General features: G+C 37.7%; 1 protein-coding gene across 2 annotated transcripts in view; it reads right to left on the reverse strand.

Moving 5' to 3' along the window:
- Positions 1-20,329, reverse strand: part of ZNF407 (zinc finger protein 407) — a 351,802-nt gene that overhangs the window by 206,023 nt on the left and 125,450 nt on the right. For both annotated transcript variants that reach the window (XM_061995058.1, XM_061995059.1), the window contains exon 4: positions 8,317-8,391. In XM_061995058.1, the coding sequence (XP_061851042.1) occupies positions 8,317-8,391 (75 nt within the window). The remainder of the gene's footprint in view (positions 1-8,316; positions 8,392-20,329) is intronic.

Here is a 20,329-nt window from a genome sequence, read left to right on the forward strand (position 1 = left end):
GCAACCTCAGAGTTACTCCTGTTTATCAAAGTAAATTTTTACTGTAATTTAAAAATCCTGGGGCTTTCTTAGATTAAAACTCATACACAGAATGATGCCATTTGGCTACCAGGATCAAAAGAGTTTTAAGATGCAGAACACTACTGTTACTCTTTCCTTATCAAATGCACTATCAATAGACAATAGCAACAGTCTTTGCATAAAACAACCTGTCCCTAAGCCAATGCTGGAACAGCCAGCTTTCTGTCTACCACCTATCACTCCACAGAAGGGAAGGCTCAGGGAGACCTCATCATGATATTCCAGCATTTAAAGGGCTGCTACAAAGAGGACAAAAGCTCTCTCTTCACAAGAAGCCATATGGAGACGACAAGGGATAATGGGTACAAGAACATGTTTTACAGCAAGAAGAATCATTCACTAGAATAACTTCACCAGGGACAAGGTAGAGTCCACGTCACTTGAGATTTTCAAGACGCAATGGGAAGGGGTGCTAGATCACCTCTTCTAGGCACCCCTTCCCATTAAAGGTTGGACCAGATTATATTTGCAGGTCTCTTCCAACCTAGGTTGTTCTATGATTCTACTCATCAGGGATCTGTGCAGAAGAAATCATGAGGACTCATGATGCAGAAGACTTTCTTTACAATGCAAGACTTCCACAGCTTTAGTACTTCAGTCTCAGTCAACATTTTGGGGTTCTTTTGTCTTTAATTTTTTTTTTTTTTTTTTTTTTTTAAAGAAATAGTACTGTGGGGGTTATTTGGGGATTTTGCTCACAATACCTTTCAATTCCAGAACATGTTTTTCCAGTATTTGTGATTAAACTTAAGTAAACCTGAATGGATAAACAAACATTCTTACTTAATAGATTACCAAACTACTTTGGCTACAGAATTACTATGTATTTTAAAACTAGAGGCTGAGCTTCTACCATCATACAGCACCTGCCACAGCATTTCTGTTTTCACTTCCAAAGTCTACAAAATACTCCTCATGATTTCTCAGAATATATGGAAAATATTTCATTGCAGCGCAGTCAAGAGATTATGTTTCCATTTCCTTTACAATGCACTCAATAAATACTTGTGTTGTATTTTATAGACTGATCAAAGCTAAGAGTCATGATGCCACCTGGGACATGGAACATTTTACATCCATAAACGCCACAAAGTACAATACTGTACAAATTCAAAGTAGTATAATATACTCTACCTAACTGCCTGGACATGTTTTCTCCCTTTCAAATCCTACACAAGTAAAAAGAGATTTAGAGATATGTTGCCATCCTAATCCTTACCCTCCCAGCCTGCATGGTTGACTTACATGGTGGAAGAAGCAAGCTGGGACATATGACTGAAACAACTTACTTTCAGCTGACTGCAATAGAGGACGGATTCGTTTGCAGCTGATTACTTTTAGATGAAGGCATACAACTACGAACTATGTTTTCCTTGGAAACAGACTGTTGTGAAAAAAAACTGCAGTTTTCAGCAACTCTCCATACTGTCTTCCATAGATCCACAGAAAATGTTAGTGTACATTTGCTAATGAAATTAATAACCTAGGCTCTAGACAGTATCTGGTTTATGAATACAACCAGATCATCATTTATATCTTGTTACAACACTGAAACTTAGCCAGAGGTGCTCACTGTGAGATGTGTGCATCCCATTAGGCACTCCCTCTATCTTTTACTCATAACAGCTAAGCCTTCCCAACAGGAAGATTGTTGCCAACTACAGAAATTTCCAAAACATCTCACATCATACCTGACAACTAAAATAAACTTACTTCAGATTGTCTCTCTCTCTGAACTAAGCTACAAGATTGCCAGGATTTGATAGGAAGAAGAAATAATGAGTAGCAGTAAAATAACTTCATTCTTTTACAGTCTTCAGTTGTTATTTTTTCTTTCTGATAAGATGCTAAATTTATCACTTGTCTTTGTGAAAATAGTTTTCAAAAGCATAAAACGGCTGCCTACTCTTTTCTTCGTAGTGAAGCAAACATGTATGATGTGTGCATAGATAACAACTCAAGAGAAAAACTGGCTGTGAATTTTCAGCACTTCACCTACTTCTAGTACCTGAGGAAACTCAGGTAAGCTTAACGGCTTTCTTGTATTCCTTGGGTCAGCCACAGACAGAAGAGCATTTAAGTAGCAAGAAGCTGTGGAGCCTAAACCTACACTCACACTCTGGAACACTATAGCGCTAGCCAAGGGCTGAACTCCAAAGGAAAATACTGCTTTCGAAGGTCAAGTAAGCCTCCAAAATACTCAAGCTTAACACAAATCTTGGATAAAATTTCAGCTCCTAACCAATGCTAAAACAATGAGTCCTTTCCACTCCCTTTCTCTCACCAATATTTCAAGGAAAAGCTACCTTTCCTTCTTTAGAGCTTTTCCAAAAAAACCCAATTCTGCAACTCTCCAAGATCCTTTTTAAGCCAAATGCAGGAAACAAACAATTAAGTTTTTCAATCCCATCCAGTTAAAGTAGTAATGTTAGGTTATCAGTGGCTAAACATTATTTGCACAAAACAGTAAAAGGTGATGACAAGGCTTGATGACTAGAGCAAGCACATTACCCATCAGAGGTTACAGGTAGCCTCTCCTCTGTGTATCTGTATGTACTAACACCTCATCTAACTGAAATTACTTCTGTGAGACAGTAACTTAGAGGACTCATTCTTTCAGAACATGAACAAGTTATTACAAGACAATTGCATACTTATATATATATATGACACATCACACTGTGACTTTTGACACTTGTTTTCCCAAAACCTGCTGTAACATCAACTGGATCGCTGTACTTTGCAAGTAGAGGGTAATATTATACAAAATAAGTGTATCAAATAGTTACTATCAAAAGCTCCCCAAAACAAAAAAGTTTCCAAAGAAGGGTTAATAGTTTAACTAACTACAACCGGGTTGGGCTGAAGGACTTTATTCACTCTAGTTTTACATATCAGCACAATGCAGTCTATTACAAACACGTTTTCTAAAAAGTTACCTAACACAACATGTTCATTCACTTTTCCTGGTTCTTTCAGACCTCAACAATGCCTTCCAATGACATAGCATGTGGTACTGTATATTTTATGGTATTTATACCACATCTTAGTAGCATTTGATATTTCAAAATTCACATGGCCTCACATTGAATAAAAGTTACCCAGGAAGTTCCTTTTCTTACTTAAAAGCAGTTGTGCAAAAAAACCCACAAATTTTAGAAGTACACTCTCTGCAAACATCAACAAAGCATACCAACTATACTTATGCTGCTATTACATAGTAATAAGTATTTAATTTTAGCTGTTGCTCTCAAGTTGAAATCACTACCCAGTTTTTCCAATCAATTCAGAACATTTTCAAATCATATGATCTTCATATGATGTTACTGGCACTGTAACACCAATCCCTTTTTAAACACCATAAAAACACTAGAACAATCTTACAAAACACAAAAGTATTATTAATGACCTTTTCAGAAAATGTTTTGTAACATAGATTCCAGTTCAGCAAGTATTTGTGCTCCAAGTAACTTTATATATTTGAATGATTCTACTTGACTCAATGGGATTACTCAAAAAGTTATTTCTGAGGTAACTCATCATTTAAAATTCATTAGGAAGATGAGATAATTAAACAGCTGTCAGTGAAAGCCTTTCTGTGGTAAACATACATAAAACCAGTTTAAACAGATGTATCAGGTAGAATTCTAGTTAGCAAAGTCATGTATATGAGGTAGCTCAAGAACTGGCTGAATGACAGAGCCAGATCAATGGCACAGAATCAAGTTGGAGGCCTGTGGCCAGCGGAGTTCCACAGGGATCGGTTCTGGGGCCAGTCTTGTTCAACATCTTCATCAACGACCTGGATGAGGGGACAGAGTGTACCCTCAGCAAGTTCCCTGATGACACCAAACTGGGAGGACTGGCTGATTCCCCAGAAGGCTGTGCTGCCATTCAGCGGGATCTCGACCAGCTTGAGAGTTGGGCAGAGAGGAACCTCATGAGGTTCAACAAGGACAAGTGCAGAGTGCTGCATCTGGGAAGGAACAACCCCATGCAGCAGGACAGGCTGGGGATTGACCCGCTGCGGAGCAGCTCTGCAGAAAGAGACCTGGGAGTCCTGGTTGATAATAAATTAACCACGAGCCAATAATGTGCCCTTGTGGCCAAGAAGGCCAATGGCATCCTGGGATAAATCAAGAAGAGTGTGGTCAGCAGGTCGAGTAAGGTTCTACTCCCCCTTTACTCTGCCCTAGTGAGGCCTCATCTGGAGTCCTGTGTCCAGTTCTGGGCTCCCCAGCTCAAGAGGGACTGAGAACTTCTGGAGAGAGTCCAGTGCAGGGCCACCAAGATGATTAGGGGACTGGAGCATCTTCCTTAAGACAAAAGGCTGTAGGAACTGAGGCTGTTTAGTCTTGAGGAGATTGAGAGGGGATCTCATTATCATTCAGCGAGATCTAAATGGTCGATGTCAGGAGGCTGGGGAAACACCTTTTTTCTATTGTATCTAGTGACAGGACAAGCGGTAATTGGATGAAGTTGGAACATAAAAAGTTGCATTAAAACATAAGAAAAAACTTTTTTACTGTTCAGATGAGGGAGCACTGGCACAGGCTGCCCAGGGCGGGTGTGGAATCTCCTTCTCTGGTGGCCTTCAATATCCGCCTGGACGCGTTCCTGTGTGACCTGATCTAGGGGGACCTGCTTTAGCAGGAGGATTGGACTAGATGATCTCTAAAGGTCTCTTCCAATCCTACCATTCTATGATTCTATTATATACTATAAAATGCATATTTTACTGCACTAATGCTGTCCCGAAAAACAAAATTTTAAGGAATAGTTAAATATATATATTTCATGTGAAAAATCTCTAAATCCAGAGTTGTACATAACAGAGGAAAATTCAGTTTCTCTAATTTTAATGACTTTCTCATACTTTTATATGTGTATGTATATATTTACATCTCATACTCAACTGAGAAACATCTGTGTTTGTTCTGTATTTTGACATAATTTACACCTAAGTCGCATAATGATGTAACAGAAATTACAACTTGGCACCATTAACACAACTGATGCATTCACCTTGTCCACATTGTCTCCTAGACACAATAAAGGTGTAACCAAAGATTTATTCTGCCAATAAGATATTGTTATAGTTCCCATGAAGATTACTGACACTGAAGTACCAAATATGTACTGGCCTTGGACTTAGCAGATAACATGCCAGTTTTGAGACACATTCAAGTTGATAATAAATCAGTATCACAGTTCCAATAACATAAAAAAATACCTTAGAGGAATTTTTGTGTTAAAACATTCCACTTTTGAGTTAGCTATTAAATGGTAACGATAATAATGGACTAGGTAGCAGAAGTGTTTTGAGGGGCTGAAAAGTCAGATATTTTACTACAAGGCTATTTTTTTAAAACTTCTGTGATTTTCAACTACATCGTATTTCCCACTTAATTTTGTCTTCTCCCTCCAAAAAACATTAAGAAACCCCACCCAACTCAAAGCAAAAGACGCTTTAGTAGCAATCTTATTGTGAATTATACTTGTTTTGTCTATCTGCACATGCAAACACTTCCACAGCATCAATTAATACCTCTCCTTAGTGCATACAATACTCCGGGTTCTGGAAAGCTAGGGAGAGCAAGGTGCACTAGTTCAGTACTGCTAACTAAGCTGTAAATGTGTTTCTTCCCTCCTTCTCAGAACTATCTCAATGTTTGTCATCAGAAATTCCTTTTTGAGAAGTTTCTTAAAAGGGCACCAAATTCTCAGTGTATAGGTTATAACTACTTTTTTCAAGCACCCTTTTGAACTTATTTCAATTTTCTGGTTTTGATGATAGTCATGCTGACAACTTTTTTTGGTCCATCAAATTCTGTAGTACAATTACATGAATTTACTTTTAATAAATTACCATCTTTGCATATATCAGTCAAACCATGAAGACTAAACACTTGCAAATAAAATGCATTATTAATTTAATTGTCACAGTCTATTTAGCTAGCTTCTATTAGTATTTGTTATAATATGCAATATATCAGAGGGCAGAATCAAATTCAAAACATAAAAAATAAACTTATTATATTGTCCTAGAGAAATTAAAAAGTAGCAAGCTTGCAAAATTATAATAAAGGCATTAATATTTTAAATAGGCAAGAAAACTATGTAACTTAATTTATAGTATGTTTATACCCAGTATGATGCTTTAACATATTGAAGAAGGATTTCTTTCATTCCTAAAGCCATTAAAAGGAATCAAACTCTCACATAATAGGAAAGGTGGAAAGGAAAGCAACAGTGATTCGATAGATCACATGGTTTAAACATCCACCATTACCAGTGAGGGACTGCTATTAGAAAATTATATTTTTGTTGTAGGTCTGCCACTCTTCTTTGATGCTGCTCTACATTAAGCTGAAGTCCCAGACAAAAAGGCCCTTTAGATAGAAATATTCAAGAGATGCATGAAGAAATTTCAAAAGAAGATAGTATGAAGTCACTTGTTTATGCTGGCCTGGGGGCAAAGCTACGACAGTCTGCACTAGCAGATGGGGCAGGGAGGTTGCAGGCCTTAGCTGGGTTCCCTGCTCCTCAGGCAGCTGGGGCTGCAAGGGCTGTGAACCTGTCACTGCATGGAGGGGTGGCAGAGGAGGTATCTCCCCCTCCCCCACCCTTGCTCTTCACACCATGCTGTCGGGCAAGCCAAAAAGCCTTTGAGGAATATGGGAAGAAGTGGGGAAAATGGAAACAGCCAGGAGGTTTTCAGGAGAAACATGCAAACAAAAGTCAGCAATAACAAATTTAGATTATAGCATCCTGCATTTTTAGGAATTCATTTCAAGATGATGATCACTAAAAATATGCCTCTCAGGCTAAGGTACTATATTTGGAAATGTATGTATCCTTTATTGCACACATATTCACTAGGGTAATGCACTTTACCTCTATGTGTATTTATGATGATTATACAGTAAAAGAACATATTGGCATTGAGTGCTTCCAGTTACAAAATAAGCCACGAGAGCAAAACATTTTTCATAATTGTTGTGCTATGACAAAAGATAACCAGCATAAACTTTAATACGATATCTTCTTTGATGAAAATATAATTGTTGTCTTGATGCAGCATCCTGTATTTTGGATGAAACAGAGTATCTCAAAACACTTTAAATAACCATGTCTACAGGAAGTTCTGGTTAAATACTTTGTAGAGGAAATCTCATAAAAAATATAAGCACTACTTAAACAGGTGCTTAGCCAAATATAAGGTCTATATGTTGTGTTAATTTAAAACTCTACTCTTAGGTCACTCAGTGATTTGTCTGACAAACTTGTGAGAAAAGGGTCTGATCACCATTTCCACTGTTTTTAGCAATAAACAAATATGACCCAGAAAGAGTTTTGCAGTGTTCTCCTACAACTCCTAGCTATCATTTATTTTCCATTTCTATCATACCAAAATCAGAACATACACTTTATTTATGAAAGCCTACACCAGAAGAATGATTTATAAGGCAGTAATACTTGAAACAGTAGCAAGTATCCAGCAATGAACCCTGCAGGTAGGATACCTCCATTTACCCAGACTGAAATGCAATCTTTTGGCTATCCAAAAACCATCAAGTTTCTGCTTGCCCCAAAAATTCAATGAAATAGTAATAGCTATGCCACAATGTGCCTAATAAATCTAAGGCAAAATCTGTTTATCTGCAAACACAGTGACACCAAGTTTGTAAAACACACTTACATTTTTAAACCACAGAAAAAAATAAGCTGCTTGCAAAACAGATTGAAAATAAGTAACTGTACACAGATTTTTTTTTAAAAAGTAATTCTTTTAAAAATAGCCAAAACACCTGATCTCTGTTTCTGCCCAAGAACACTGAGGAAACTTTCTTTTTGCATTCTCTATGCTTTTGCCCTCAGTGATCAACATCAATCTCAGAAAGCCATTTTATAAACCTGTGAGCATCAGGATCGGAAAGGAAAAAAAGACATTTGATTTCATACTTCGAGGAACAGTTATACCTATGGAAATTTTGCAGAAATAATATTAGCTGACAAAAAAACTGCCCAAAAAGGTGTAAATCTTACACTTTTTACACAGAATTGTTTCCAACAGCAGTTTTCCTATTGACACCTGCAGACACACTGGTAGAACACTTAGGCATACTAGCTCCCTCTATAGTTGGAGTTGAGCTAAAAAATCCAGGTGATTTCACTTTGGGTAAGGTCTCCATTGTACGAGGTAAAATGAGAAAGAATTTTAAAGTAGTTTACCTTTCTTTGGGTGTGCCGACTCCGTGCTTGCCCAGTAAGTGAGTATTCAAATGCTTCTTCATCACAAATGCCACCCTAGCAAACAAACAAAAAATCCAGGCAGGTTATATTTTTATTGACACTGTTTTTAATTTTAATACTGTCTTTTTCTGCTTTGATCATACACTTGAGCACATTTTATTAAAGTGAACATTTAAAAACCCCTTTCATTTAAAGAAACAGAATTTACATAAATAAATTTAAATTAATTAAAAACTGCTATTTAAATCTGGGAGTCCAGTTTGTAACAACTGGTTTACTTCAGATTGCAGTCACTTGGCTATTTTTCCTATGTATGAGTAATCACAACCATACGTCGCCAGTCAAAGAATGGAAAACCTGGTTCTGCCTCCCTTTGCAAATTAGAACATCTTATACAACATGCAGAGGATAGAGTCTATTTTACCCAAACAACATTTTCTCATGTTATAAACTAACATAGTTTCAGTTACATCTTTGAATTTAAGTCTACCGAGCCCATCCTGCCACTCTTCTTCACACAAGCAGTTCCATTGTTTTCAATGAGCAACACAAAATATACAGCACTGTCAGATGCTTTAATCACTCCTTATGTCTGGCTGAACTTCATTTTATCCATTACTTAAAGAGATATACATAGAAACAAATTAATAGCATTAGTTATTTTACAGCCTTGTGAAAAAACAGGATGGAAAAGGTGAAGCACATGTTCACGAATACCCTTTGAGCAGGAATATTGTTCAAACTGGCAAAGTATTTGTCCAACGCATCAACAGCAACAAAAAATATATATACTACCCGGTATTATGTTTCTACCAAACAAAACACAGATAATTTACTTTAATTTTGGTGACACATGTAATGAAACAGATAGCAGCCTATCAAGTACCATTCTTCAGCTGATAAGACCATGACATCAATTTAATTGTCATGTGACTGCTTCAAACAATTCAGATATCAGACCGAAGCTTCAACCTCTTGATAAGCAGAAATTTTACTGCTGCAACTTTCAGTGTGAAAAGGGCTTGCAAACATTTTTGTTAATTATGTATTACAGCTGTCCTTCATAAAGTTAATTACTAATAGCTGAAAGGCAATAGACTCTATTTGCATATGTACATGAAAGGCATGACATATGCAAAAATATGATTTTAATTAGCATTCCATGATATGAAGGGCTACAAATCAAACTGGCATGTTATAAGATTTTTAACATTAAACGCTGAATTCATCTGGACGTGTTTGCAGTAATGGACAATGGAAGGACTGTAAAACACTAGCACTATGGGGTATAAAAGCCACAAAAGCCAAGAGACAGTACTTTTCCTTTACAGTTCTGTTAATGTGGCTTCTCAATGTCTGATCTACTTTGGGCACATTCAGGTTATTACAGAAAATCCCTCTTGTAACCCTTAAGATGTAAAAACATAATTCTGTCTTATTTAAATGATAACAACTTATTTTTTACAAAAAAAAAATTGATACTTTTCCCCACACAATTTATAAGTAGGACATTATAATCACTACAGCTGTGAATAATCTATCACGTCATTACCATCATTGCTATGCAAGTGTCATCAGAATTACTGTACCTAGGGAAAATAACTGTAACAAATTCTTTTTAAAGTGCTTTAATAACAGCAAAAAACATTCAAAACATATTGTCCTTGTTTTTGAACATACAGCTGTGAAAGGTACCAAACAGATTTTAACTTAGTAATACTTGTATTTCCTGTTACAAAACTTCATACTCCCCTTCCTCTAAAAGAAAAGTAAACCCAAAGACATTACTGTGAAAGGGCAATGAGATATCAAATCTGTAAAGGCATACTTTGCTATTTATATCGAATATAAAGATCCCAACCAGCTATACATATTTCTCGGGAAGTCTATTCTTTTGTTGTTTTTTTTTTTAAATTTTCCTTTGAGTCTGCATACTTGAAGCTTTCAAACTAAAGCAGAACATTTCTTACACCAAACAACTGCAAGGGGTACAGACAGACATACCTCTCTGCAAAATCAACGACAAAGGCCTTATTAATAATGTGAAGCAATTAATTTCACATTAGCTGCCTCCCCTCTGCTGTATCTAGGTTCTGAGTAACCATTTTGTTGCTGTGTAACAGCCCAAATAAAATGAAGACTGACTCAGTAAGTGTCTCAGCACCTACTAACATTTTTAGCTTTTAATGTATAGCTTGAAGACTTAAGGCTTGAGGAGTGCTGAATGACTTTATGCAAACCTTGGAGACCTTGGAGGTCTTTAAGACTCGTCTGGACATGTTCCTATGCGACCTGATCTACGTGAACCTGCTTCTGTATGGGGGTTGGACTAGGTGATCTCTAAAGGTCCCTTCCAACCCCTACCATTCTATGATTCTATGAAAACTGGAGTGCTCAGCATGGCTCAGGAACAGGTTTCCTCCACCTTACAGAATCAGACATTAAAAACAGAAGCAAAGTTGCTATTTTCATAAGAAATTGAGAGTGAGACCAAAAAAAATATTACCAACAGAGATAGCCCTAACTGAAACAAAAGATATTTTTTTTCCTCAGAATTGAGGTAAAGTCTAAACATCTTAATGTGGGAACTATTTGTGTTTACTAAATACCACAGGTGATTTAAAGAGAGAGGTAGTAGCAATGGTTTTTGGCTTAAAAAAAAACCCACAAAACAGTGTTTTCAGTACACTCAGTAACTCCAGGTTTCTAAACAATTACTATTTATTAGTCAAAAACATTGGTTTTATCTATACTACTTACCTCTGCTGAGGTAACTCAGTTAATCCTTAACATATTGCTAGAAATGAACATGTAAACATGACTTAGCCTTGGTATTTTCAAATGAATCTTAAGGGAAGCCTGTCTGGTACCAGTAAGGACTCAAGAACTAAATGCTTTTCAAGATATGTTGCTCTAATGCATCTTCAAATCCAAGGGAATCTTTCTATCAGCTGCAGTGAGCACTAACTCAAGCTTAATTCATTACTTCTTATTTTTTAATTCTAGTGGAAATATAAATGCTACAAACTGGTTTCAGAAACACATCTAAAACAGGAAAAACCTGAAATTGACATACTCTAGTGTTTCAAATACATCCAAACCAGGTCAGAGTGGAAGCTTGGAAGCAGTTTCACAAACTCTGATCTGGACAGACTCATCCCCATCCCACGGGAAGACAAGAAGTCACAGCTCAGCTTCTCTCCTGCAAAAGACAGAAATGTCCAGCCTGTGCATTCAAGACATGGACACTGGAAGTCTCCTCCCATTCATTATGAGGACTGGTTGTAAAAGTCTCCTCTTGTAGTAGAAAATGATGAGTATATAGGATTTTGTTTGCTTGCACTGGCACTCTGTTGGTTTAACTTTTTTAGTGATTTTCAACCACTCTGGCTCCAAACTAGTAATACCTTTTGTCTTACTCAGTCTACATCCAAACTTCAGGATAAATGAAAAGACAAGCTGAAAAAATTACATTGAGCATGCACATTCCCTGCTGACTTTTTTTTTCACAGAGGCTATAAATAAAAATAACTTTCAGTCATAACTATATGAGCATCTTTTCCAAAATAAGTTTGCAGAATACTCTGTTTTCAGTTTAGAAGAGTCACAGTTCTATAGAAACATGTTCGCTCATATTCCATCGCAATCTTCAAACAGCACTTGGACTCAATCTGAGAACATCTGTGATTTAGGAGTCTCTACAGACTTGTCTTCAGTACATTATTAAGTACATTATTAAGTACAAAAGAAACAAAGGGACTTGCAATTCTGGGAATAAAGAATATATTGTAAAATATTCCACTTTTTATTCTAGTGTAATACAAATTCTTTAACATGTACAATGTTTATCATCCCAGTACCCAAGGAATACAAATAATCTGTCATGTATTGTCTGTTCTCTCATTTTCTCTGCAGGGAGAGAATTGTGCTCTGTGAAGTATCTTGCTTCAAGAGGGCAAAAGATTTTAGGTTATATTATGTTTTGAATCTATAGTAGAACTTTTTAATATGTACAACGCTATGTTAGTGAAAGGCCAAGTTAAAGAAACAAAGACACACACACAAACCAAAACAATCATTCTGGACCAGAAAGTCAAGAAGTCTGCTATTTCCTGAGTGTCTACCAAGTAATGATCTTTGGCCTAGTTCCAAGGAAGGAGCTACATCTTACCCACACCAGAAAGTCACTTGAAGACATGTCAACAGACCAGTCATCTCGTAACTGTACCTAACTGCTGAGGAGAACCAGTTACAGAATTTATTTTTGTAGGACTTTACAAACAGCTAAAGAGTAATTTTACATCACTTCTCAATGGCTACATTACTCTCTGCATCTGCTCTTGGAGAATCTGTCTTACAGACAACAATGTCTGATGATGGCAGAAAACTCCAGAGAGTAACAATTAATACTTAGCTTTATTCAGATTCGCAACATTCATTACATCTCCTTTAAACTGCCCAGAACCTCTTTATATATTAATTTAAATCTGAGAATACAGGTAAGCTACTGCACATCATGTGTTGGCCCCCAATCACATTGGATTTATTTCAAAAAACTCTTTAAACACTATAAAAATTTAAAAATCCAACAACAAACCCCAAACCAAAAACCACAAACCAAACAACAAAAAAACCTCACCCACAACAACCCTCCCAAAATAGCTGAATAGAATACTATTATTTTTAAATTAGTATTTATTACTAGGTTTTATTATAAATTTGAGGCACTCAGAAAGGATAGAATGATTTAACACTTCGGATAAATCACCTGGTAGGCCTGGCAGCTTCAAGGAATGATAAGAAAAAGGATCTTTTTTACAGCATCACAGAATATGAGGAAATAATACATTACCCTGTCTGCACTACTTTTTGTTTTTCATCATCTGTGCTTGAATTTCTGTTCTTGCATCTTCATCTGAGGCAAGAAACTAGAAAATCAAGGCAAGCTGCATGGATCACGCCAAGAAGGGGGACAGTTAAGTTCTACCAAGTGTCAGCGGTTCTTATCACCTGAATGAAGTGCTCCTGTTCTTTACCATGCCTTGAAATATGCTGCAAACCCTAACTGTTTGTTGTTGTATCAGTGGTTCACATGGAGACATGCCAATGGAGGTATCAGTTAGTAAGATGAATAAATAGTGCAGTTTGACAAGGAACATCATGACCATATGTATTTGAGACTATCCAATTAAACTTGTATATGCAATTACAGATTTTTTCATGTACTTTAGATTTGTACATGTTCTATACATAAAAGTATATTCAAATACATTCCAATCAGCACTTTACTCAAATAGAACATACACAGTCTATATGAACTTCAAAATTTTAAAGTCTCATAACTGTATAAAAAGTTACTACCAAAATTTCTGTTGGGATTTGCTATTCAGCAGGTCAGGTTCAGGAACTAGAGTGTGGAGAAAAAGGCAGCACTACCCAGAACACAATGGTTTTCTATGAACAAGTAATTTTTTTTTTTTTTTGATGCATAAAAGTGTAAATTCCTGGGAATTTCTTCCAGTCCATCATTCATGGATGTTTGCTGATTCTGAAGGGCCCAGACTGTGATGCCAATAACGTTCTTGCATGACAGCACGCAAGGAACTCAATTTAAAAGAAAGTATCTGGGAGGGCAGAGTCTGGTGAGGCAGATACCCTCATGAAGGAAGACTTCATGCCTTTTCTGACAAGATGTCAGATTCAAGTATATTTCTGGCAGGGCAAAGCCTAGTGTGGAAAACCTCCAAATATCAAAAAAACTTGATGCCTTCTGTGACAGGACATCAAGTCCTAGAACCCTGCATAAGATAGTCGGGGTTTTCTGCTGGCTCATTTAGCAGCCAATTGAAGTAGGTCTTATTATTTTGAGATAGCAGTTACAGTTATTCTTCTTAGGTAAAAATAAAACCGAAAAATCCTCAACGTTTCTGAAGGTTAACAAGTCATGAGCAATCGCCCAGTCTGCAACGCTGAGAGCACTGCAAGGCACTGCTTTGTACTCCCTGCTGACCCCATGTGTTAAAGAAAGATGTGGCTATTTTATGCTCCATCCTCACCAACATGCATAATTAAACCAAAAAGTAAACTTGGCATACGTGTCTCCTTCCTCCTCATCCTCAAGTGCAAGCAACTTGGCAGACTGGAAAACGCAACCTTTTTCTCTTGAAAAAGAGAAACCAAAGAGGGAAATGAGCAACTTTGCTGTTGCTAACAATACAACATCACCACAGGAAGAATATCAGAGTAATTTCATGGAACCTAAAGATTAACTTAAGTTTAAAATTTCTGAGAATTATGAGCCTTTCTGTCTTAAGTTTGAAGGTGGTTTGCTCTACAATTTTCCAATGTTTTCTACTATGGAGATGTTTCGTTGCTAAGTTCAAAACCCAACACCCTCCAAAAAAAACTTTACATCAACAAGAAACAATCAGTGCAACAGGCTACAACTTTCCCTTTTAAAAATATCTAATTTTTACTGTTACTTGGAAGGAGCTAACAACAAAGTTGAGGTGCTCAATGAAAAAGAAGTGAGAAGATGAACAGAGGAGGAACACCTGCACACAGCTTCCATCCAAGGTAGACTTGAGCATCAAGCAGCTACTGTTGCTGACTTGCCTTGAACAGGATGACAGACAACAGGATTGTCAATGTACCGTTCAATGACCTGCATCAATCTCAAGAATAATTTACTGCTGTATCAGACAGATCATTATGGATGAGTTGCACACTATCAATCAATTGACTGTGCTGTTCCTGCATATTCCTACATCTATCAACTGGAAGAGAGAGAGATGCCTAAACATATTTGTGTTGCTTTCTGACACCAATTTGCGTCCCTCAAGATGTAAAAGAATTACTAGCCACATGGCCATAACAATAGGAACAATTATCTCCTAGGACAGAGGAGACCTGGGTACATAGGAAGAGGAAACTAAATAAAACAGAACTGCTCAAGTTTGTTTGGAGAGTTGATGAGTCCTTTCACCATCCCTCTTTTAAGAGACATGTTTGATAACGTAAACCATCCAAGAGAGAAATTTAGCGTGTCCTTGCAGGAACTGTGCCAAAAGACAAATACACTGGCATTATTTACACTATTACTTCATTCACAAGGGAAATCATTTACTACCATGGTATGCCTCACCTGAAGTTACTTATTTTGTAACTGAAATCAGAAAGGTTTCCTCTAAGTTAGCTACAGACCTACTCTGCATTTTATTGGTTTGGGGGGGTTTTGGTGTTTTTTTTTTTTTTAAATACAAAAAAGCACCCTTCAACAGCAGATGCATGAATAAGCCACGTTACGATAACTATAATTAACATAAAGGCGAGAGGAAACTTGAATGTCAATGCGAACTTCTAGATTTGGAGGTGCAATAAAAAGCCACTCACATGGCATACAGTGAACATGATACATTTTATGTGCACTGCCAACAGTTTCCAGAGACAACACACTTTGCCTCCTTAAGGCAAGAGAAAGCCATTGTACCCTTTAAAGCATAACTCTCTGCTGAAAATGGGACTTAGTTACTTGAAAAAAATCTTACCACGTAGAGCTCAAAGCATATAGGCTAGATTGCACAATTAAACACTACTGCATGGATAAATATTTCAGTAAACAGTGAATCACAATACTATACATGGGAAATACAGTTTGGACCACATAAAACACTACTGATGCACTTTTGGACGTGCATAAATAAAAAGTGACAAAACAGGGCACAAAGCATTACCATTTCACAATACCATAATAAAACATCATCAGAAAGTCATGTCTGCAGTTTCATGATGTAACAACATGCAAATCAAGGGAAACAGTGGTCAGCTTACAGTGTTTTAATAGTGGATTTCTCTGAAAATAAGTCAATCTTTTTTTACAGTACCCTATGACATTTTAAATGAATAATGGAAAGTGATGGCATCCCCTCACTGCTCCTGCTCTCCAAACACCAGGCATTAAGAAGGCTCTAAACTTCACAGCAAAGTATCATTTATGAATAGATTAAAAATTAATGACCAGTGAAATAGGTCAGACGAAAAACACCTAACAAAATGCAATCAATTTTCAGAAATGCGTACCTTTTAATTCTCCCCAAACACTTATGCTTAGAAATCAAACTGAGGTTGTTCATGCGCCATTACTAAAAACAACAAACCTACCTCAACAATATGCTACTGGGTAGTCTTCTTAAATAACATAATAAAATATTTTTGTTTAAACCTGAACTTTTCTACTCCATGTAAACTGATCTGCTGTCCACGTAAATATCCAGAATTCTGAGTCAAATCAAATTTTGGCAAAAATCCGAAATACATAGAAGATTGTTTATTATGCAATATATTCCTAAAATGATAACTGTAAGTAACAAACAGCTCTCTGTTTTGTTTGCTTAATGAGCAGACTAAAAATAGCCCAACAGTGACAAAAACTTTGAAGTCAGAAGGTGTTCACTCTGTCAGGAAATCACCTTACAAATATATGAGAAAATTAGTACCGCTACAAGAAATGTTTGTTTCAATATTCAGAGGAGTTAATGCATGTTAAGTGATAATGGTAGACAGCAGCAGTATGTAATTACATTTCTAAACACACCTTACCAAATCCCTTCTATGCTAAAAGAATCACATGTTCTATTAATTTTCATCAGTTATCACACATCTGTAACTGTCACCTCTAACAGGTGTTTGGTAATCTAACAGCTGCACAAAGTACTAAAAAAAAAGGGAAAAAAAAGACAGAATTACAATGTGCTTTCTGTAGCTCCTCTATCAACTTCTCAGTCTACCACAATGCAGAAATTCTTTCACTAAATTCTGAAATGTAACCTTAGGGTCAGTGGTGGGAGCACCTTGCATCTGAAAACAGACAGTAGGACGAACAGACTAATGTTTGAAGGGAGAAGTTCATCGAAGTAGATTCAACCTTTTGGGAAAGTCAGGTGAATCACATCGAAATGCCAGAAGAGAAGATCTGAAACATCTGATTTTCTGCAGACAGTTTGTACAGAGCTTCCTAGCAATTCCAAGGAGCAAAGTCTTATGTATGTTGAAAGTACAAGAAACAGCTTGTAAGACTACCACAAAATAAGGATGTTTTGATGGGTTTCTACTTAGAAGTAGAATGGATGGTGCCAAACAAATATACTTGATTTGAATTTTTTCTTCTTCCTGAACAAAAAGTCACTTTTTCTGTTGTACCTTCTTCCTAACTGCTCAGAAATTCCATTGCATGGACTGAGCTACTAGGTTTACGTAGAGCTGCTACAGGAAGCAAAATCCTCATCATTACAAGAATCTACTCTTGTCTGTCTTTCAAGAAAGTCAAAACACATTTAAAGAAAGTTCTAGAAAGCATATAGGGCCTGCAGTAGCAGTGCCACCATATATACTCACTCAATTCAGCAGCTACAGTGCAAAGTTTCAAGGTACAAGTTGTAAAATCTACCTCTCTAGGCATCCCGTTCCAAAGCTTAATAACCTTCTTGGTGAAAAAGTTTTTCCTAATGTCCAATCTAAACTGCCCTTGGTGCAACTTGGACTAATTTTCTCTTGTCCTGGAGAGTAGAGATTGACCCCCACCTCACTGCAACTCCCTTTCAAGTAATTGTACAGAGTGATCATATCTCCTGTCAGCCTCCTCTTCTCCAGGCTAAACATCCCCATCTCCCTCATCTGCTCCTCATAAGACCTGTTCTCCAGACTCTTCACCAGCTTTGTTGCCTGTCTCTGGTCATGCTCCAGCACCTCAAGGTCCTTCTTGCAGTGAGGGGCCCAGAATGGAACACAGTACTTGAAGTGCAGCCTCAACAGCGCTGAGTACAAGGTGACTATCACTTCCTTGGTCCTGCGGGTCACACTATTTCTGACATAAGCCAGGATGTCATTGGCCTTCTTGGCCACCTGAGACACTGCTGGTTCATGTTCAGCTGGCTGTCAATTAACACCCCCAGGTCCTTTCCTGACAGAGAGCTTTCAGTCTACCCCAAGCCTGTAGCGCTGCTGGGGGTTGTTGTGACCCAAGAGAAGGACCCAGCACTTGGCTTTGTTGAACCACACACAATTTGCCTTGGCCCATCTATCCAGCCTGTCCAAGTCCCTCTGAAGGGTTTTCCTGTCCTCAAGCAGATCTATGCACCCACCCAGCTTGGGGTCATATGTGAATTTACTTAGGATGCACTCAATCCCCTCATGCAGACCATTGATAAAAATGTTGAACAGAACAGGCCCCAACACTGAGCCCTAGCGAACACCACTGGCCACCGTCTGCCAACTGCATTTAACTCCATTCACCAACACTTGGTGGGCACAGCCATCCAGCCAGTTTCCCGTTCATCTCAGAGTAGGTCAATCCAACTATGGGCAGCCAGTTTTTCCAGAAGGATGCTGTGGGAGACTATGTCAAAGGCCTTGCTGAAGTCCAGGGAGACCACAGCCTTTCCTTCATCGGCTAAGCAGGTCACCTTGTCATAGAAGATGATCAGATTGGTCAAGCAAGACTTGCCCTTTATGAAGCCATGTTGGCTGGGCCTGAACCCTTGGTTGTCCTGTGTGTGCCTCACAACGGCACTAAGAATGATCCGCTCCATAACCTCTCCTGGCATCATGGTCAGGCTGACAGGCCTGTAGTTCCCAGGAATGAGATAAAGAAACAAATGAGATAAATTGGTCACTAATGACTGAACTGCTCAGAAGTCATACTCAATCAGAAGACACACACAATTGTTATTGACAATTTACCCACAATATGAAAATGCTGCTGGTGATAGTGGCTGGAGAGATGGTGGCTAAGACTCTGCAGTCTCCTTGATCTGTGAAAGTAGTGAGAATCTTGCCTTAGGCTTTTGCTTGACATAGAAAAGCAAGTGCAGGTTGATTTGTTTATTCCCAAGACTTAAATTCAGCTGTAAAACATATCCTTTTTGCTTTACATCCAGACATTTCGACTTAAGGTAGAAAGCAAAATACTTTAGAATATCTGCCTGCCAAAGTAACTGTAACTGCACAAAAATGGTACAGCTATGACAGCAGGACCTAATCTGTAACCATCACAAGTACCATGCCCGTGGATGAACCTTTAACCTAGTCAAATCAGAACAGACTGGTTCCAGAAAAGGGAAAAAAAAGAATGTAGCCCTTTCTATTATCCTGGTTTTGGTCCACAAAAATGTATCTGGTATACACATAAACATGCTTGCAGCACAGGACACAGAAAGAGAACCCTCACCTTGTTTCTGGCTTTCCGTATCCAAGACCCCTCACTCCTGGCCATTGCTACATCAGAGACTAAGAACCACCAAACACTGTGACATTAGATCAACATATTGTATGCCTGACATTTGGCTAGCATGCTTGACTTTTTCATTGTTAAAAGACATTTTCATTAGTAGGGGAGCATAAATAAAAGCTCCGAGCTTTCAATCTCAACTGACATCAAAATCTCTTCAGATACTCCCATCAAAGCAATGCCAGGCTCTCCCCAAAAGTGAGAGTTGCAACAGCTTCTACCTCTTACCACTGATGGAGAAGGAGTCTAGTTGAAGAAAGTAACAGGCACTGTTAGAGGAGACCATGATATACAGACCTGAAAGACTCACATGCACTCTGCAAGCATGACAGACCTACAAAAATGTCTGAAATTACAGCACTAAACATTGAGTGTGCAGGTGATGTTAAGAGCAGCATGGAAGTGTATTCAAATGAGAATTCCAGGTGGTAACAGTGGCGTTACTCCACCTGTCCTATGAACAAACGATAACACCTCTCATGACTTCAGCCATAAACTTAGCAGGAGAATTATTAGTCACTAAAGCTGTCAAGCTTTAGGTTTACTTTTACACTTTTACACTTTGGGCACAGAAATTCAAATCCAGGTCTACAGGGATTAATAGAGTACTCACTTGAGAAATAAATGTTATTGAAGCAGTAAAGACAATAAAACATTTTTAAAAAACACAAACCACTGAATTTGGAAAGATGTTTTGCACAAAATAAA

Source organism: Colius striatus, chromosome 4, assembly GCF_028858725.1.
Source record: "Colius striatus isolate bColStr4 chromosome 4, bColStr4.1.hap1, whole genome shotgun sequence".
Classification (NCBI taxonomy): Eukaryota; Metazoa; Chordata; class Aves; order Coliiformes; family Coliidae; genus Colius; species Colius striatus.